The sequence below is a fragment of the Equus przewalskii genome, chromosome 7 (assembly GCF_037783145.1).
Source record: "Equus przewalskii isolate Varuska chromosome 7, EquPr2, whole genome shotgun sequence".
Taxonomy (NCBI): Eukaryota; Metazoa; Chordata; class Mammalia; order Perissodactyla; family Equidae; genus Equus; species Equus przewalskii.
Window position 1 is genome coordinate 39,687,494 of NC_091837.1, and position 22,002 is coordinate 39,709,495.

General features: G+C 47.3%; 1 protein-coding gene across 1 annotated transcript in view; it reads right to left on the reverse strand.

Annotated features, from left to right (window-relative positions):
* The window catches only part of IMPA2 (inositol monophosphatase 2), a 52,207-nt gene extending 42,428 nt beyond the window's left edge, over positions 1–9,779 (reverse strand). Inside the window, exon 1 of the mRNA XM_070629619.1 lies at positions 9,489–9,779. Within this exon, the coding sequence (XP_070485720.1) occupies positions 9,489–9,584 (96 nt within the window). The 5' untranslated portion in view covers positions 9,585–9,779. The remainder of the gene's footprint in view (positions 1–9,488) is intronic.
* Positions 9,780–22,002: the final 12,223 nt, after the last annotated feature.

Genomic DNA, 22,002 nt, shown 5'->3' on the forward strand with positions numbered 1-22,002 from the left:
CGCCATGTCGGTTCCGTGTTACTGTCCCCGAGTCTGCCGCCCAAGTCTCACCCATCACCACAGAGCAATGTGGGTGTGCTCTGCAACCCATGAAACAGCAAGCTCAAAAAATCCTACAGAAGTAAGGCTTCCAAGAGGTAGCCTGCCTTTCCTTTATCAGATGGGAAAAGTGTGGCTATGGGAGGTGTGGTCTTAAGGACACTGCCACATTTCAGCCTCTACACTTATTTGAACACAAATGAATGTGACGTGATGGTTAATTTACGTGTCAACTTGACTAGGCTATGGGGTACCCAGATACTTCATTGAACATTATTCTAGGTGTTTCTGTAAGCGTGTTTTTGAATAAGATTAACATTTTAATCAGTAGAGTAAAGCAGACTACCCTTTGTAATGTGGGAGGGCCTTATCCAATCAGTTGAAGGCCCAAATAGAATAAAAAAGATTGACCCTTCCCTGAGCAAGAGAATTCTCCAGTAGACTGCCATTTGATTTCATCTGCAACACTGACTCTTGCTGCCTTCAGCCTTCAAACTGGAACACTGGCTCTCCCTGGGTCTCCAGCCTGCCAGCCACCCCACAGATTGGATGTGCTGGCCTCCAACTGGTTCTGTTTCTCTGGAAAACTCTGACTAATACTCGTGACAGTCAATAAAACCTACAAAGTAAACTAGCTATCCGGTAACAACGTGGTTATCACATGGCCCAAGTGCTCAGCAGTTCACTCTGTTAATACACTTTGCATGACTACAGAACCTTCACTCCGGGGAAGAGGAGCTGCTGGTTACCGGAGAGGTGGGCCAAGGATGCAAATGCTCCAGCATTCTCATGCCAGCGAGTCTCAAGGCTCTCCAAAGTAACTGCCTCCCTCTTTATCTTCGTAGGCAACTCTCCCCAAACTTGCCACCTCTGCTTCCTAATTTCCCGTCACCCCTCAGCCCACTGTCTTCCTTTGCGCCCCTAGCACTCCTCTGAACCAGCTCTGCCAGGCTCCCAGCCCCTCCTGTGCCAAATCCAGGGGACACTCTTCACCCACATCTCAGCTGCCAGCTCTGTGTCATCTGACCCTCTCTACCAGGGCCTCTGAGACCTCCACCTCCTCCAGTGCTTCTCCCCCAGACCGTTCCTCAGGAGAGGTGTCTAAGGACTCAGGCGGGGCCCTGGACATCCCACCTCCTCCGTCACTGCGGCCAGCATCGTCAGCCACCTTGGCACCCGCACCTGCTGGGGGCATACTCTGGCCCAGGCACCGTTCTAAGCAGTTCAAGCATACGGACTTATTTAATGCTCATGATCACTCTGAGGTAGTAATTATTACTATGCTCGTGTTAAAGATGAGGAAACTGAGGCACAAAGAAATGAGGAAAGTTGCCCAAGCTCATACAGCTCTAAAGTGCAGGAAAAGGGATTCTAACACAGGCGCCCCAAATCTTCCATCCCTGAAAGGAGCCGACTCCCCCGGGGCTGCGGTTATCTGGATTAACGATTTCCCAATCCCTACCCGGTCCAGAGTTCTCTCTAAAGCAATGAAATCCACCAGCTGCCCACGCCAGAAACCCAGAAGTTCCTTACTCCTAGGGCTCCTTCAACTTATCCGTCACCAAGTCCACCTGACACACAGCTAATCAAGCAGCCTGACTCACCTTGGTCGGTCTTGGGTGTGACCCCCACCTGCAACTCTACTCATGTTCCCCAGACTCCTCCCACCCAGTGGCCTGACTCTCCTCTCCCATCTTAAGCTTCAGCCAGGGGGCATCTCTTGTGGTTCCTGGGTGCTGCCTTTCACTTTCATCCCTCGCAGTGTCCATCTTCTCTCTGCCTTGACCCCTTCTCTCCCCGTCGTCCCACCCTGAGCCTTCTCTAGGTGACTCCTGCTTTTCCTTTTAAAGATACAATTCAGATACTACTTCTTCCAGGAAGCTGTCTCCAGTCTTCCCGGGCCTGGGAAGACCGCCACCACAGCCATCCTGTATGCTACTGTGATCATCAGCTTACGCTTCCATCCTGGGCAGCCTGTAGGGGGCCCCCTGCAATGCCCGCTGTGTGCTGAATCCACCATCCACGTGGCCGAGGCACTGCCCTAGCCCCTGGGGTTGGGGGCTGAGACAGCGGACACAGGGATCATGAAACTGGCTTAGCGACATAGACTCCACACCGCCCCTCAGCTGAATTCTTCCCTCATTTCCCAGGGGAGAAAGATGTGAGCCAGGCCAGCCTTAGGTTCCGGCCTGATGAGGCCGGGAGACAGGGAGGAGCCTGGACTCAAAATTCCCCTTTTCCTCTCCAAACCTCGGGCTCCTGGGGCCTGAGCTCCCCCACCCAGCCCCCAAGTCCTAGGGCTCGGGGGGAGGGTGGGGCCTGGAACTCACTAGCAAAGTCTCCATCCTCTGGCTTAGTGGTAAGATTTCAGCCTACTCTCTGCGCCAGCCCCACAGACAGTCATCTCCACTAATGAGTGTTTCATATGGGTTAGCAAGTAAATATCTCAGGGCAACAGAGGCCAATTCACTTTCAGGTGGGGGTGACACCAGCCTTCCCTCCTATCCCTTAGGGAGACACAGGTGGGATTTCACTGACTCACTCCCACACCAGGGCTGCGGATACAAATGCCTCTGAAAAAAAGAGCTCCCTCTCATTTTTCTCAAACAGCTTTTGTTAGCAAAATGGGCATAAGAAACATGCCACTTTCCGTACAACGATATGTAAGGAAAATGACAGTTGGCTTCGCAAACAGAGTCAGGGAGGAGTGGGCCCTGGAGAGTGGCCTGCACGTACCCCGAAAAGGGGCAGCCGCTACTCTGTGCCTGCCAGTTGTTGTCTCACAGGAGCGCCGTCTTGGCTGAGGTTTTAAATGTTGGCATAAGTTTTACAATTGTTAGCGCAGGCTGGCTCCCACCCTGTGGAGCTAAGCAGAAACTGGAGGCCTGGCCTTGCAGCCTGGGGCCAAGGTGAGGCGAGGCACTGAAGGCGAGATGAGGCACTGAAGGCGAGACATGAGGGACTTGCCACCCCCACATCCCTTCCTGCGGCGGCCAGCTCATGCAGCCAGGCAGGAGAGGGGGCAGTCTTTCTGAAGTGAGCAGCCCAGGGCCTCCACATACTGACCTTAGGGAATCTCCCACAGAATAAAACCAGGAACTTGACTTGGGATCATCCTGAGGCAGCGCCCAAGGGTAGACAGGCCTGCTCTCTCCCTGTCCAGGGGCCTAGCCTTAAATACCATCCTGGGCCAATGGCTCCCAAATTGGCATCTCCACCCTCAACACTTCCCCTGAACTCTAGATCCAAACTCAACACCTCCACTTAGAAATCCACTGGCAATTTAAGCTTAACATGCTCAAAACACACCACTTGACTTCCACCTCCAAACCTGTTCCTCCTGCAGTTTCGCCATCTCGGAAAACGGCAAATCCATTCAACCAGTTTTTCAGGCCCAAACCCTTGAAGGCACCCCTGGCTCCTCTCTTTCTCTCACACCTGCCTCCAATCCAACAGCAAACCTGGCTGTTCAGCCTTCAGAATACATCTGTTTTACCACCTTCTTCACTACACGCCAGTCAAGTCCACCCTCATTTCTCACTTGCGCTATTTTAGTAGCTTCCTATCAGATATCCAATTCTGGTCTCCCCACGGCATTGTAGGGCCCCAGGCAGCAGCCAGGGTGGTGTCCCAACTGCTCTGTAGGACTCTACACAGGACTCTGCTCCACACCTCACATCACACTCAGAGCAAAGACTAAAGTCCCTTTCCAGAGTTACTCAATAAATATTTGTTCATTAGTCACACGAGACACGCAAATTAAAACCACAGCAAAACACCATCTCAAAACTCATCAGTGGGGCCAGCGCAGTGGTGCAGCGGTTAAGTGCACAGGTTCTGCTTCAGCGGCCCAGGGTTCGCCCGTTCGGATCCCTGGTGCAGACACAGCACGGCTTGGCAAGCCATGCTGTGGTAGGCATCCCACATATAAAGTAGAGGAAGATGGGCACGGATGTTAGCTCAGGGCCAGTCTTCCTCAGTGAAAAGAGGAGGATTTGCAGCAGTTAGCTCAGGAATAATCTTCCTCAAAAACAAACCCAAAAAAACCCACAACAACAAAAAGTTAAAAAAAAAAAACAAAACTCATCAGAGTGGCTAAAACGGAAAAGACAGATAATACTAAGTGTGGTCCAAGATGTGGAGCAACAGGAATGCTCACCTACTGCTGGCAGGACTGTAAACTGGTACATCCTCTTCAGAAAACTACCTGGCAGAATTTCACACCTGATGACACAGCAATTTCTCTCCTATTATCAGTTTATCCCCAGCAGAAATGAATACATACATAACCAAAGGACACAGGCAAGAATGTTCATAGCAACATTATTCACAGTTTGGAGATTATCCAGTTTCCTCAAGAGCTGCATGAATAAATTGTCATATATTCACAAAACAAAATACTACACAGCAGTGGCTCTCAAGGTGCTGTCTCCAGACCAGCAGCACCAGTATCAGCTGCAAATTTGGTAGAAACGCCAATTCTCAGCCCCACTCCAGACCTACAGAATCAGAAACTCTGGGGGTGGGACTTAGCGTGCCTTAATAAGCCTTCTAGGAGCTTCTGATGTATGCCAAAGTGTGAGGACCAGTTCTCTACAGCAATGAACCTGATGAGTTTGATCACACTGAGATCATTAAAAATTCCATTGGGAAGTTGGAAGATGGCTATCAGTAGGTACCTAGAAAACTAACTGAACAAAAAATTTTCTTAACTTTAAGGAAAATACACCTTGTATAAGAAAGAAAAGAATACTTAATACAACTATACTGCCCAGCTCAACCATGCTTTACAATTATATGGTCATCAGAATGAGAACATGAATACGAATAAACCAAACAGGTAACGTGGCCACACAACACAAGTACAATGCCTAAAACGGACGACTCAAGAAAGAGTGGTAGAAGCCCGTTATTTGAAAATGAGTGTAAGTATCAGAAAATTGAAAACAGTGACCTCTGGGGAAAAGGATGAGGATGACAGGGGATAGGGAACTGATGTTTTTCATGACATTCCTTTTAGCAATATTTCACTTTCTAAATTTCCTGTGTGAATAACTGAAAAAAACTAAAATCACAAATCAAAAACAACACCGTGTTGGCAAAGCAAGCCAGACACGCAGGTGATACTGGGTCAGAGCCCACCAACATGCGCTCTCTGCTCCAGGGAGGGAGGTGGAAAAGCATCCACATTCAGAGCCCACTCTGGGGAAAGCACCCCCCCACACCCGGACCAGGGACAATACGAAGCTGGGAGGAGGCACAGGAAAGATGAGGAAGGTCACAGGGGAAGGTCCTGGAAGGAAGGGGCCCTGGAGGGAGACTATGGTTTTCAACAAGCATAGGCCAGAGGAAAGGCAGGAAAATGCAATATATATTTTGAAAACGCCAAGTAGAGTAGTTAAATCTGGCTGGACAAAGGGCTGGTCCACACAGGAACTGCTGGGACAACAAGCCCCACTTCTCAAGACTGGGCCTTGGGAAGCATAAGCCGCAAGGGTGTGTAAGGGCGACTAGAGAGGCAGAGGTCTGGAGGACTGAGATTTTGTTTTTCTGCTTTGTCCTGAGATTTTATTACCAGTAAATAGAGATGGATCTAAACTGAGCCTTCAAGGCGCCTCCCTCGAGTGAGGCTCTGCTAAGGACCCTAGCAAAGTGTTCTCATGGTCATACATGAACACCTTTTCTAAATTTACGAAAGTCAGCTATTCTAACTGTAGCTACAACCGCCGTCTCTTTCCACCATGACCTCCCCTCCACCATATGTTGTGTCAGGTGGCATTGGAGCGGGTACTGGCATTTTTGGCTAAAGTTAAACTGAGTGGAGATGAATTTACTTTGGGTTTGATGGGATATACCTGTGGGGTTTGCAGTTGCATCTCTCTGTGAGAAATTATTAGCCATCCTGTGTAGGAGTGGCTTCCAGAAACGCTTCTACTGCCCACCACACCGACTGACTTGGCAGCGATGTAAACAGCAGGACCAGACGAGTATGTGCAGTGGCAGCCGGCACACGGGCTCATGGAATAACCGAGGCCTCAACATACTGAGCCAGGAGCTAGTCTGTGGAAAATTCTTTCCCATCTTACAACTAATATATAAAAGAAAACTGACAAGAGTCTAAAATTTGACGGCAATCCTAAAAATTTATATGACCCTGCCAATAACAAGTTTGAAGCCAAAATAAACTTTTCTAAACCAACAGTAATCAATTTCAGTTAGCTGTGCTACAGGAAAGACTGAATTTATCTTCCTCTGCTCTCCATAGAAAATACTACAAAATCGTTGTCATTCGAAGATGTAAAGAATATGAAGCCAAAAAATGTGAAAAATTGTTACAGAAGATTGAGAAGCAGTTAAAGAATTATTTTTATGCATTTTGTTACATTTGTTAGCATCTTAACATTCATACTGTTGTGATTTTTCTTATTCTAAATAAACAATTTTTTTTTTAAAGATTGGCACCTGAGCTAACAACTCTTGCCAATCTTTTTTTTTTCCCTGCTTTTTCTCCCCAAATCCCCCCTAGTACATAGTTGTATATTTTAGTTGTGGGTCCTCCTAGTTGTGGCATGTGGGACGCCGCCTCAGCATGGCCTAATGAGTGGTGCCATGTCTGCGTCCAGGATCCGAACCCTGGGCCGCCAAAGCGGAGCACGCGAACTTAATCACTTGGCCACGGGGCTGGCCCCTAAATAAACAATTTTATACCGAATTTTAAATTTGTAATTTTGTATTTTTCTTAAAGAGGGCCCTTAAGTTATCTAAGCTTCAGGCCCAACAAAACCTGGATCTATCCCTGCAGAACAACTGAAAAAAGCACAGTTTTCTATGATAGTTTTGTTCACATCACATAAAAGTCAGGGACAATGACACTGATCTCTTGGGAGCTCCCTCACGGACTCAGCACACGGACTGTCTCAAAAGCAGCTGAGAATAGCAAACTTAATAAAATAGCAGAACCCTGGGGGCTGCAGAGGGGGTGGGCGTGTTGGGCCACAAGACACAGTAACTGCACCAAACGCTCCCCCAGCCAAGAGGACTCAGCAAAGGATCACCACTAACTTCCTTTCAGACCCCTCTGGGCTATCCAGCTAAAGGCCAGATTTTCTCCAACCAGTACCCCATCAGTGAGAACATTAAGACAATTTGCTCCTCTTTACACAGGTTACAATGACCTTGTGTGGCTTCTGCTTGTCCCAGCCACAGACCATTCTAGCCACTCTCTCCCCCACTGCCTGGGAGGCAGGAGGCCATCAGCATAACGCCCAGAGGGAGCCCAGAGTCCTGGGTCCCTGACTGGACTGCTAAGGCAGAATCTTTATTTCACCCTTACCCAACTTTTTAAAAAAAGCTTTTTTTGTTGTTGGCAAATTGCAAAACATAAGATAACTCTTGAATAATTTAAAATTCGTAAGACCCTCAGAATTGTGCCTGCCATATTGCAAGCTCTATATATGTATTTGTTTAAAAAATATATAATTTAAAAAACTCCCTGTGTCTTCAAGGATCTAAATTTGAAAAACCACAGAAACCCATAACAACTCATCAGGATTTACACAGTAGTGTCTGAATCCTAAACTGACTTCTCAAAGCCTGAAGGAGGCAAAATTTCACAGTGGAACGTGAAAGTTCCTAAATATCCCGATGATGCTTACCCTGGGCAGGAGGTGAGCGGCTTGGAGGGAGGGAGGGCAGGACAGACAGTGCTCCAGCAAGAATGTTTGCCCTGCAGCTACAAGTTTCATCACTCTAGCATTAAGGTTTTCCTACGTGAGGGAAGGTGACAGAGCCAAAGAATAAAGTTTCACAACACTCCTTTTAAGTCATGTATTCCTTATGGGCTGAGTCTTGGGTCCTTAAAACCACAGAGGGAGGGCCCTCCAAAACGTGTCCACTCAAAGTTGAAGATTAACTTTTTTTTTTAACATTAACAGTAGTTATCTTTCTTTCTTCCTTTCTTTCTTTTCTTTTTTTTTTTGGCAGGGGAAGATTCACCCTAAGCTAACATCTGTTGCCAATCTTCCTCCTGTTTTCTTCTTTTTCCTTTCCCTCCAAAGCCCCAGGGCATAGACGTGTATAGTTGTAAGTTCTTCTGGCTCTTCTACGTGAGCTGCTGCCACAGCACGGCTACTGACAGACAAGCAGTGTGGTTCCACACCCGGGAACCCGGCCTTGGCCCATGAGGCAGAGCATAAGGGACTTTAAACCACTAGGCCATCAGGGCTGGCTCCGAAGATTAACTTTTAAAGTGGATTAGAGGACTCACACCAAGGTAAAGCAGTATCCACTGTGCCTATGATGATTTACTTCAAATTTAAGATTGGTTAACAGAAAATTTTAACATGAAGAGAAAACTTGTAAGAGAAAAACATTTTCAGACTGCTAGACCTGAAAAAAAAATGCTGTTTGGATACAAGTCAGTCTGCCCACATGGCTCCTTCTCCTGTCCATATTCATCCTCCAAATCACCAGAACGCAATCGTGGACCTTAACAAGCAGAGCATGAGCAAGCCATCTACCCTGCCCTGAAAGTCCTGAGACCCAACCCCCCTCACTCGCCTGCCAACAGGACTGTGGACCTACTATGTGTCAGGGCTGCTGAAGGTACTGAGGAAATGTGGGGAACAAAACACACGGAGATGAAAGTGAGCAAAGACAGGAGGTGCACTCCATTCTCAGACTCTAGTCTCAGGTCTTCAGCTCTGCGGCTTGATGTTCATCCTTCCACCCAGTGTGAACGAATCCCTCCCACCACGGAGCGGAACCTCTTTCAGGCTGTGGGTCAGAGTAAGTTTGGATTCACGACGCTTGAGGAAAGACAAACAGCGAGCCTGCCAGATCTCCAGGCGGCTGGGGTTTAGACCTAGGGGCAACCACACCCCTGTCCCGGCCACGGGATCAAATCAGAGGTTCCTAAAAACGAACAGCTGCGGCATTCAAGCCTGGAAGGGATTTTTAAAGCCCCGAATTGATTCGCATAGTCAATATATTTTAGCCTGCTCTCTCCAACGCAAAAGTCAAGTCACCTACAGCTAGCCACGCCGCTGCCAAAGGAGAGGGGCTGTCCCGCACGCTTCACCGGCGCCTGCCGCCGCCACCGGAGAGGGCGAGACGATACGGGAGAGAGGTGCTCACCGCCCCCGCCCCTGGGGTGGAGAAGAGAAGGTCTGTGCCGCAAACCAACACAAAGACTTATTTCACCCTATCACGCCCCGGTCTGCGGACACCGGGCGCCCAGAGCACGCGGCCGAGGACCCCCCGCCCCGCGGCCGCACGCGGTCCCGGGCCTGGCTCCCCACGAGACCCGCAGGAGCTCCGTTCTTCCGACGTGACTTCTGCTCGGACTTTCAGAGGTTCTGACCGGGCGTGATGCGGCGCAGCGCCGCCCGGCCCGCGGGTCTGCGTTCCCCGGGACCCTGCCGGGGCGGGGGAGGAGGCCGTGCGCTCACCTGTCCCGCCCGCAGCGCCAGCTGCACGGCCGCCTCGAAGCACTCCTGCCAGGGGCCGCCGGCGGTCTCCTCCTCGTCCTCGCGGCTCGGCTTCATCGCGGCCTCGCCGGGCCCCGCCACCTCCAGCCCTCCTCGCCGGGCTCCCACCGGCTCCCGCCGTCCCGAAACCAGGCTCCGTACTCCCTCCCCTTCCTCCCGCCACTCTGCGCCTCAACCGCCGCCCGCCCAGCCCCAGTGACCGCGGGAAGCGCAGGACGCCGGCCCCGGCCAGGGGAACCGCCCGCGCGCCCCGCCCCGCGCCCGGCCACGCCCACTCCTGGCCCCGAGCCCCGCCCCCGCAGAGCCCCGCCCTTCCCCGCAATAAGTCCGTCCCCGCCGCGCGTCCCCCTCCCCGCCCCGGCTCCGCCCCTCCCTGTTTTTCCCTGGAGCCCCGCCCCGAACCCCGCCCCCTAGCCCCGCCCCGCCCATGGCTGAGAGCGGCTCCATGCTTCACCCAAGCCCCACCCCTCCTCGCCCGGCGTCACGCTTTCCTCCCGTAGCGGTCCCGGGGCTCCCCCCAAGCCCCGCCCTCCCCACCGCCCTCTCGGCCTTGCCACGCCCCTCCAGCCCGCGGCCCCTCCCCCGAGCCACGCCCCGTGCCCTGGCCCGGGCGCCGAGCGCGGTCCTGGGAAGGCGTTGAGGGAGAAGGAAGGGTGCCGGTGGTGGTAGGCCTGGACGGAGGGCTTCGTCCCGGGGGGAGCAGGGTCCTGGGTCAGGCTGCGGCTCGGGTGGGCGTGCGTGGCTGAGGCTGAGACTCCCGCCGAGCACCGGATATGCAGTGGGCGCCAGCGCGTTGGCTCCAGCTGGGGGCGCCTCTGACCCCCTACCCCTCGCCTGGCGGCCTGCGCGCCCGTGGCCCGAGGGGCGGCCAGGCAGGAGCTTTCTTCAACTCCTAACGGGTCTGCCCTTTCTCAGCGGAAGGCTGCTGGACGCCCGGTGTTGTCAGCCTCCTCGGTGGGCCGCGGGCGCTCGTCCTCGCTGCAGCGAGCACAAAGCGCCTGTGTTCCCGAGTGTTCGGTTGCAAACCAGAAGCTTTCACCTCAGCTAAAACACCAAACACTACGATGGCAGTCACTGGATTTTATAATTGTCTGAATTCAAACTCCTATGTGGAGTCTGAACTGTGACTCACCCCCTCTCTGTAATGAATGACCTTTTCGACCTTGGATTCTTTAACACTACCCAACCCTGGCATCACCTACACATAAATACATTTTGTATTTGTATTTGCGTTTCCCGAGAGAGTGACTGTGTGGTTTCCAGGAGTTGAATTTCATAAGCTGTTCTACCTACCCCTTTATGAAAGATGCTGACCACACAAAATTAGTCTGGAGTGCCACCTTCTCAGAGCCCAGGAGAAGAGTGAGAGTTTATACAAAAACTTCGATGGGAGTTCTTCCTCCTCCAAACCCCAGCGCATAGTTGTATATCCTAGCTGTTGGTAACTCTGGTTCTATGTAGGATGCCGGAGCAGCATGGCCTGATGAGCCATGCGTAGGTCCGCCCCCAGGATCCTAGCCCCGTGAACCCCGGGCCGTGGAACCAGACCGTGGGAACTTAACCACCTTCCAGCCCCTATCGATGGGACATTTTTTACACAATTAACCTAATGATGAGATTAAATGTTTTAGCTTTGGTCTGTGAGCACTTTATATAGAAACACCCTGTAGAGAAACTTTAGGTGTGCTATATAGGAGACAAATAAAAATTACAAACAGCAAGGAGCAATTAGGAAGCCATAGCTGGGTAAGACTCTAGTCTTGTCAACCTTAAAAATAAGTCAGTTATTTTACCTGCAAAATAAGTTTATTCGGGAATGCCGAAAAGAATTGCAGTTCCGGAGTTACATGCTATGGCAGACCATAGGCAAATCCAGCAAACAAGAGAGAGGAACATCACATCATGGAGAAAAAGGAGGAAGTTGGGAGAGGTTGTTTAGAACCAAAGTCCATTGGAGGAAAGTGAGAGTTCAGTGTGATGATGGGTTCTCGTTGGCTTAGTTGCTGGGGTAGTCAATTTCCTCTAGTAGATGCAATGTTCATCTTTCCTATCACGGATGATTCTTTCCTATTGAGGATTCTTCTTGTTGGGGGTCTGTAGTTGATAATCCTCCCTGTAATAGATCTCAAGTGGTACTGCTTGAGTGGGAGCTCACCCTTCTGACTCCATTTTAAATTGTTTCCCTTTATTAATTTCATAGTCTCTATTTTAGCATTGCCCAGTCTCCTCATTCCCACTTCTCAGAAAACCAGACCAAGAACTGCCCCAGCTGCCAATACTGCCCGGTTTGGGGCAGGCATGAGCATGCTCTACTCCATCATTTTTGTTCATATTTTTCGTAATTTTCAAGATGGAAAATATCTAAGATTGTGCTCTGAATGCTTGTTTTTAAAGTTGAATGCACAGTTGTTGATCTTCATAGCAGATTTCCATCAGGGATCCCTTCCAACACCAAGGAAAATTACAACCTAAAAAGCAAATTTGCCTATTTTTACCCTCAAAATGAGTTTATTTGGGAATAGCCAAAAGAATTGCAATTCAGGATGTGCATGCTATAGCAAACCGTAGGCAAATCCCAAAAACAAATGAAGGGAGCTGCTTTAATAGAGAAAAATGGGGAGTAGGCAGGGGCTGTTCTAAACAAAAGTCCGTTGAAGGAAAGTAACGGTTCAGGGTCACAACGGCTTCTCATTGGCTGAGCTGCTGTGTTTCTCATTGGCTGGGCTGTTGCCGAGTAGGAGGAGAAATCTTCCTTTAGTAGTAAAGTAGTTTTACTTCCCATCAGAAGAGGCAAGGGTAGCTCTTTTCCTCTTTCCTGTAGTTGGCAACGTAGGACAGGGAGTGAGAGCTCCCCCTACAGGCCTCCCTGACTCCAAGTTAGTTACGTTTTCTTTTATTGATTTCCACAAAAGTGATGAAATTTCTCTTCGGGCTCTTCTCAGCTGCTCTTTCTGAACACCTCTCCCCCCTACTCCCTGTCTATACCAATCTGGGAGCTCAGCTATATCTTTAGATAAACTTATTATGGACCTCATCATATCTAAACGTCTAGAGAAAAAGACTTGTTTACTTCCTTGCCTAACTTCCAAATATCTCAAGGCAAAATCATGTGGTTTTTACCAGTATGAAGTTTGGAGCCAGGCATATTTTCCTAACTTAAAACATTGGCCTTGTTTCTTCCTTGCTGTGTGGATTTGAGCAAATTACAAATAACCTCTTTTGCCTCTGTTTCCTCAACTGTAAAATGGGGTGGGGTTTTTTGTAAGTATCTTAGAAGTTAACACACATGTTCTTGGCATTTGTGTTTTGCTAATATTATTAAAGACTTGCTCACCAATGTAGTCTCAAGTGATCACCTACTGCTTGGTACATAATAGGTGCTTAATAAGTATATGTTAATCATTGAATACTGAAATCAGCTTTTCCTAATGGATTACCGAGGTTCCTTATGCTTTAATGGTGATTCTCCATGGAAATGTAAAATAGTTCTGCACCACCATGTTCTGCATGCAGTCTACATGTCACCTCTTTCACAGGCCCTGAGAAAGCACATTAACTTTGGTGAGCCCCTAGGGTACCGTGCTCTGCCTTGAGAAACTTTCCTAACAGCCCCTTCCCACACCCGCCCCAAGGGTGCAGCCCCAGTGGGCACTCTGGTCACCAGGAGGCACATGCAAGGTGACTGCACAGGGGCCAGAGGCCAGGGGGCGGCAGTGAGACAGTGAAAGGGCACTCAGGAGAGACTGTCTCCTTCACACCTTGCCCGTTGTGTCTGTATTAATCTGGGAGTCCCCTCCCCTTATGTCCTTTCTGCAACAAAGCAAAGTCTAAATAAACGAAATGTCAAACAAAGTTTTTCTTTCTTTCTAACCACTTCTCCAGCTTCCCAGGTTACTTTGAAATCTGATCTAATTCTTCAGGGCCAAGACGTGCTGATTTGGACATTTGATAAGCACTTCTGTTTATTTTATCTAAATCCCTAGAAGTGGGTCCGGGATACTAATCTATTTTTAACCTCAGGTGTGGAAAGTTGATATCGTGAGCTGAATTGTGTTTCCCCCAAAATTCATGTGTTGAAATCCTAACCCCCAGTACCTCGGAATGTGATTGTATTTGGAGCTTGGGCCTTTAAAGAGGTGATTAAGTCAAAGTGAGGTCATATAGGCAGGCCCTAATCCTATAGGACTGGTGTCCTTATGCAGGAGGGAATCTGGACAAGGACACGTAAAGAGGGAGAAGGTTATCTGCAAGACAAGGACAGAGGCCTCAGGGGAAACCAAACCTGTGGACATCTTGATCTGGGACTTCCAGCCTCCAGCACTGTAAGAAAATACATTTCTGTTGTTTAAGCCCCCCAGTCAATAGTACTTTGTCATAGCAGCTCTAGCAAACTGGTATAGTTGGGAGCCAAGGAGAGTGCCTTGTGCATCACACACTTAGGGTCACAAGGAGCTCTCCTCAGCCAAGAGGCCTCCTGGAGGGCAGTGGGGAGCATAGCTCTCCAGGACAGAACGGCAGAGCCAATCCTGCTGCCCAACACCCTGCCAGGCTGCTCAGGACCACCAATGCAACAGAGTCGGCCAGTGCCGAAACTTCTCACTAAATTAAGTCAGACAGGTGATTAGAAACAAATGCTCTGTTTTCAGTACCACCCAACACTCTGGCCATGGCCCCGAAACAAAGAACAATCCTAGGAATTCTTGCAAAGCTCTTTTCCGGCAGAATTGTCTGTAAAAAAACTTCTCAGCAGGGTTCCCCCTCTCATTTATTTCCACTGCAAAACTGGAGATGCTTTTTCCTACTCTAGAGAAACCTCCAAAGCCCATATTTCCCATTGAGGAAGGGCTTAATGTGGTGGTCATTACCTCTCCTGTCGAGTGTGACCTGGTACCAGATAATCCCTGAGAACACATGGTGCACTGGCTTTCAGAATTTGCAAAGCTTTTCTGTGACTTCTATTTGTTCTTTGCTGTGACCTCCACTCACTCCTTACTGCTGTTCTGTGCCTGCAGATCCTACAGTCATAGATCCTGGAGGGGATGAAACCGTACTTCAATAATTGGTCCCACCTTCATTCTGTTAAACTGCAAGGCCTCAGTTGTGTAAAATAAATTTTCAATATTTCCAGTTCTCGTGCATCTGAAATTCTTCATGGTGATGTTCATGAAATTAACAAGACTCACAGAGCAGATATTTCACAATCCGTAGACTCAGAGGTACAATATGTAACTCTCTTTATTTCCCCATAACGGAATTCTCTTTTTGTCTTCCCCTCCTGCCTGATGGTAGAAAACTGAATTTACTTCCAGGACAGCTCAGACATGTCAGCGGTTTTTCAGACATTTCAAGCCTAAAATTTAATCAGTTCAGGGGCCAGCCCTGTGGCATAGTGGTTAACTTCGGTATGCTCTGCTTTGGCAGACCAGGTTCCAGACCTGGATCCTGGGTACGGACCCACACCCCTCACCAACCATGCTGTGGCTGCAACCCACATATAAAGTAGAGGAAGATTGGCAACAGATGTTAGCTCAGGGCAGTCTTCTTCAGCAAAAAAGAAAAAGAAAAAAAAGAAGGAAATTCAATCAATTCATCTTTGAGCTGTCCCCTTTTTCCCTAGATGGGTCCGTGCGAAGAGGATTCAGCCTTGGGAAAGGACATTTGCTCCTTGGATCTTTCTCTGTCCTCCACTAGCAGATGCTGAGATGAGACCTGCCCCATCCAGGCCGCTGTAGTCATTCCTTTCTTCCTCAGCCCTGCTGGCCTCTCCTGAGTAGCCCTCATCTGCGGTATTGATGGAGCATGCTAGTTTCTTCCTCAACCCCCAGCCCACATCAGGTCTCAGGCACCCCCTTCTCTGGGGCACTGCAGCTTTGGGAGGCTCCAGGGGAGGCTCCCAGCCTGGTCCTCTCAGCTTGGACAGTTTCTGTTCGGCTGGCACCCACTCCCCCTTGGTGAAGTGCGGAAGAAAACCAGGACGGCGCATGCTTCCCACTCCCCGCCGGAAAGGGCCTCAAGCTTCTTAAAGTTTTCCGGGAAAGGTCGGCCTCTCCTGCTGCACTCAGCTCTGCCCTTCTGCAGGAGGAGCAGGGGCCTGGCTTTATGCTTCAACTCTTCCTTCACAGCGCCCCTTCGCTCTTGCCCCATCTCCAATCTACTGAGTGTGGGACAGATTTTCCAAATTTTTATTTTCAAAATTTTAAAAATTTTATAATTTCAAAATTTTAATTTTCTTTGTCAGCACTGACCGAATGGGCAATGCTTTGTTCTGAGTTCCTCTTGCGATAGATATCCACTCTTTCCCTTAGGGTAATTCACCCGCAGATCTCACCGCTTGAATGGGGAAGGTTCTTGGGGTTGAAAATGAATGGAGGTGAGAACACACTAACAAACTCTTCATCTGCCTGTATTTTAAAACCAGATTGCCTTCAGGAACATGTTTCTCTGCCTTTTTACTGAAAGCTTATGCTCCATTTGCAGTTTTGGGTGTTTTTTTTTTTTTAAAGTTTTATTTTTCCTTTTTCTCCCCAAAGCCCCCAGTACATAGTTGTGTATTTTTAGTTGTGAGTCCTTCTAGTCGTGGCATGTGGGATGCCGCCTCAGCATGGCTTGATGAATGGTGTCACGTCTGCACCCAGTATTCGAACCGGCAAAACTCTGGGCTGCTGAAGCGGAGCGCGCAAACTTAACCAGTCGGCCACGGGGCTGGCCCCAAGTTTTGGGGGGTTTTTTAACCTAAAAAGGCAGTGTTTACATTACCTTGGAGAAAATTTGTTTTTGGTACACACTAAAATGCTACACAGTTATTAGTAACATCTGAGAGGAGACACAATGAGACTCTGCTGCATTTGATCCTTTATCAAAGCCCTTGACCTTTTCAAGTGGACCACTCCATGACCAACACTGAGTCAAGGAAACTCATCTCAGAGCTTTGTGTCTTCATTTCACCAACACTGGTTTTTGAAAGTGTCGACACCTGCACTTTCTTTTTCAGGTCATTTGGTAACTGCAGAAAAGGGGAAATGCCTGAATGTGCAAATCCTTCTGGGCCTCTTCCTTCACCTGATACATCTGCCTTTTTCATGTGTCCTTTTTTGTCTAAAACACTCCCTCTTTAGTAGTAGTCTGCATCTCACTCCAATGCCTAGAGTTAAACAATCAAATAACAAGCAAGCTTCCTGAGCCAGCTACGTCGTATGAAACATATGAAATGCTCCAAAACGTTCACGTGCCTTTTGAAGGCAGATTTTGAAGTTTCTTAAAATGGAATTCCTGACAACTATCAAAATCAGTCACATTTTCATTAATTCAGTGTTTTATATTATACTTTTAAAAATTTGATTTGAACTTAGGAACAGAAAATACTTTTTAGTATAGACATGTGTGCATGTGTGCATGTTCACATGTGTGTATACACACATGAAGAGGGAGCAAGAGTGAGCACATACACCATATACCTTTAGGAATATATAGCCAACAGAAGAAAGCTAGCTAATACAGGATCTCAGGAAGAACTTCCATTTCTAAGGCAGCCACCAGTATTAGGCTAGCACATTTTTCACCTTGATAGATGAATAGGATTTAAATGAGATGTGTGCATTCTACTTGTCTGTGTGATGAGAAGGAAATATGATCAATGCTAACATTTGAGTCTCTTCTGCTGAGAGAGGAACCCAAGTTAAGGGGAAAAGGAAAACAAAGATAAATTTCATAGTTTTGTGTGGATTTATCCTTATGTAAATCATTTGTCTATTCATTCATTTATTTGCTTACTCAACAGGGATTTCTTTATCACCTATTGGCCTTTGTCAGTTAGGGAAACAAGAAAAGAGAATGAGGTATAGGGTTAGATGTTATCAGTATTTCAGTTGGTGGCCCCGCACATTGAAGCTAGGCACCACCGAGGGTCCCGAATTGAGTTAGAAATGTGACAAGACCAGAGAAAATATTATGTTGGGTACAAGAAAAACCAGATGGCAAAACTGGTGGATGGGTGTAGCAACAGATTGTCATTAGAATGTCCTTGGAAATCAATTTGCAGAGTTAGGCAGAAACCAGAGGACAGATGCAGAATTCAGTCAGCTGTCGTCATCACATCAGCAAGAGCTGTGGTCCCAGCAATACGAAGAATATGAAAATGATGCAGAATTCCACTAAGTTCAAAGACCTAGAGCAGAAAACTTACCTTCCTTGAATGGGGTTGAGCATTGTTCCCTTGGCGAGGAGCATCTTTTAGCCATAGCAAGATACAGAATTAAGTAAAGAAATGCTAAAGGCAACTAAACTCATATCACCAGTATCTCCATGTTAAGGAATTACCTGTGAGTATTTATATATTAAATATATAAATGTAATCTAACGTGATTAAATACACTCAATTAACAAAATTTGCAAATAATCATAATAAAAAATCACTTTTAATAGTGATTGTTAAAATTTGCTAAATAGGATATGAATTAAGTTGAACTAAAAACTTAATAATCAAATATTAGTTTTTAATACCAAAGTCACCTCTGAATCTTTCCTCTGCACAAAAAACATCCTTGAGGGGCCAGCCTGGTGGCGCAGTGGTTAAGGGTGCATGTTCCACTTCAGCAACCCAGGGTTTGCTGGTTCGGATCCCGGGTGCGACATGGCACTGCTTGGCAAAAGCCATGCTGTGGCAGGCATCCCACATATAAAGTAGATGGAAGATGGTTATGGATGTTAGCTCAGGGCCAGTCTTCCTCAGTGAAAAGAGGAGGATTGGCAGTAGTTAGCTCAGGGCTAATCTTCCTCAAAAAAAAAAAAAAAAACCCCTTGAGGACACTAAACAATACAGACTCATTCAACTCTCCTTCCAAGCATTTTCTCTCGGGGGTGATAGTGGTAGTCAGGGAGCCATCACTGAGACCCAAGGCAGAAAACAAACTCTATAGAGACACAGAGACCTTCCTTTTATTCCCAAATAGAAGAGCTCTACTGAAGTGATTAATAAAGTTAACTTCTACAAAGTCAATCCTACTTTTTCCTTATTTAGAAAAAAATCTTCTGTTTATATCGTGAGCATTGTTCTCAGGTCATCTCATTCCAGAACTTAATTTGCTTTTTGTTTGGCTATTTGAAATGCATTCTAACATTTCTGACAAATGACACACTTCAACCCTCAAATTGCTCAAGTTCTAGGTTTCTTATTTCAGTGTATAGTTTTATTAACTTTCATCCTATAAGACTTTTACTTAAGATGAGAGCAGGTTTCCCCAGGATTCCAAATAGTTTTGTGATTCAAAGCGAAGACTTCTGGAAACAGTGCAAAAGGAGAAAGAGGGTAGAGTCCACTGCTCCCTAAATCTCAGGAGAAAAAACAAGGAGTTGCATTCCGAGGAAATATTGTTAAGGGTAAGGCAGAGTATGAATATCTAGGTGTCGCATGCTCTGACCCACAGCAAGGGCGTTGTTTGAGCAAGCCTGGGGCCTCTGGTCTCAGAGCCACTGCAGAGCACCCACTCCCGTTAATCCCACAGGCTGACAGTTTGGCCACTCTCAAGCTACCTTAGGGAAGAGTGTAAATGTTTGTGGTAGGCTCAAATCTAAGCAGGGCCAAAGACAACTCATTCCTTGTTCTGCAATGTGAGCACGTAGAAAGTCAGCTACCTGGAAGTATTCTGCAATTCCCCCAGCAGGATGATAAGAAATCATAGGCATAAAGTCCAGCTGGGTCAAGGAGTTTATATCTCCTTATGCTTGGCTCTGCTGGACCAACGGCTCAAGTCAGCACCACTTGTCCTTGTGCCACGATTGCCTTAAACGTATCCAAAAATAGCACACTCCCCTCCCTACTGTGCAAAAAAATTATGCAAACATGAATAGATGATTGCTGAGACATTCATTTTCAATTGATTTGCAAAATTAAAAGATTGTGAAGACACAGACAAAAATGTAGAGTGAGCCTAATTTCCTTAAAATGAATACGAAAGAATTCAAGTGAGAAATTTAAAAAGTGAGAAATTTAAAAAATAATGCAGCATTATTCACAATACCAAAGGTATGGATACTACCTAAGTGTCTGTTGATAGGTGAGTGGATAAAAAAAATGTGATCTATATATATAATGGAATATTATTCAGCCTCTAAAAAGAAGGAAATCCTGTCAGTTCTGGCAACAAAGATGGATCCGAGGGCACTGTGCCAAGTGAAATAAGCCAGACAGAGAAGGACAAGTCCTGCATGGTATCACTTATACGTGGACTCTAAAAAAAAGGTCAAACTCACAGAAACAGAAGAGTAGAAAAGTGGTTGCCAGGGGCTTGGGTAGGGGCAAGGGGTTGGTAAAGGGTACAAACTTTCAGCTATAAGATGAATAAGGTCTGAGGATCTAATGTACAACATGCTGACTGCAGTTGAAAATTTGCTAAGAGAGTAGAACCTAAATGTTCTCACACAAAAAGACCCAAAAAGTAAATATGTGACGTAATGGATGTGTTAATTAACTCGGTAGGGGGAATCCTCTCACTATGTACACTATGCATTTACCAAGTCATCACATTGTACACTTTATTTTTTATTTTTTTTTAAGATTGGTACCTGAGCTAACATCTGTGCCAATATTCTTTTTTTTCCCCTCTTCTTCTTCTCCTCCCCAAAGCCTCCAAGTACTAGTTGCATATTCCAGTTGCAGGTCCTTCTGGTTGTGCTATGTGGGACACCACCTCAACATAGCTTGATGAGCAGTGCCATGTCTGTGCCCAGGATCTCAACTGGTGAAACCCCGGGCTGCTGAAGCAGAGCGCAGGAACTTAACCACTCAGCCATGGAGCTGGCCCCTACTTGTACACTTTTAGAATCTTACAATTTTATTTGTCAAGTGTACCTCAATAAAGCTGAAAAAAATAGATGATGCATTTGTTCAGCAATGGTTTGTCATTGAAACTGAGTTATCATTTTGGATGAACTAGTTCTTAACCAAATTATTTTGGATCAAACGGTCTGCCACATAAAATGCAGATGCAGGAGGCACATAAGGTATAGGATGGGATCAGATTTTCCAAAAGTGTAGTCTAAACCTGGTCCTAAAGCCAGTGGGACTTTTGGAGGGTGTGCTTAATGTTGGGAGGGGAGGGGAGGAAAAAGGAGGTGGAGGAAGGAGTCAGCCAAGACTCGCTAATCTTTCCAGGTCCTCTAAGTGGGATCCGCAGGCTCTTTAGGACCCATGAGAACCCCTTCAGGTGATTATGCTGTGGCTCCGAAAGCCCTCTGGCCTCACTGCTCCCACAGTTTAGGGCTCTGCTCTTCCTTGTCAGTTGCCCTGTGTTCTCTATGAAAAAGGCTGAGGCAGGGAGAGACAGATTTGCTCAGTCTTCAAAACGCAGCAGCAGCAGAAGCGGTTCACAGCTTCCCTGCCTTCTAAGAACACTCAAAGTCAAATGTCTTTAAGAATAAATACTCTGTGACTGCTGGGAAGGGGGAAAGAGATTAGAGACTCTTTTTAGACATATGATTTATCAGGCAGACAGCACTGTCCTCTGTTGACGCGGTTCTGGATGTTGAAGGAGATTGGATGTGAATATGATAAATCATCCTGAAATTTCAATGTATTTGGTGGACTTGGGTTACTTCTTTTTAGTAAGCTTATTCTTCTTGGGTAGTGCAATCAATGATATAAATAATGTGTATTGATGTGAAATGAGGACAACAGGTGTGGACTAGAGAAGTTCGTATCTGAACACTTCACTGTCAGTACTATCCAAAGCTTCGATCAACTCTAAAGGAAACACACTAGAAGGCCATTCTCTTCCTGGGCTCTGAGCCCGTCCTCCATCCTCACCCAGCCTCCTCCCATTGCTGATACCATGCCAGGCTTTGTCACTGAGCCCTCTGGTACCCGTTTCCCTGTTAGACACACCTCCCACCCCCACCCTACAACACACACATTCAACCTCTTCACAGAAAGGTCTTCCTCTCTCTTCTGGCCCTAAATGAAATCTGGTTGTCCCCTAGCAATAAAGCTCCTCTTCCAGAAACTCTTCCACATCCCCAAGGCCAGGGGTACATGAAGATGGAAACATGGGGATGGGGAGAAGAAGGTCTTGTTAGCATTTCTTCATCCCTTCACAACTCACTCCTGGCTCTTCTGTCTTTGGGCCAGGACTCCAACTCCTGGGAGGCCCCTGCCATGCATTAACTTCATTGTCCTTGGTGGTGCTAACTTCAGGGTCATCATTCACATTCCTCTAAGAGTCTGTCTCCTGGCTTACAATTTTTTCACTCAACCTTTCCAATTTTCTAGATTTTGCTGACTTTTAAAAGAACGGCAGAGTGCACACCTTAGACTCTGAGGGTCCTGACCTCCTACCTCCAATGTGTTTTACTATCTGCCTCTTCCAACCCTTCAGTCCTCCCGTGCCACTGTCATCACGTGGCTCTTGGTCGCCTGTGCAATCCATCTGCAGTACTCCACTCCCTGTCTGAACTGCCCATACTTCTCTCTCTGCTGCACCTA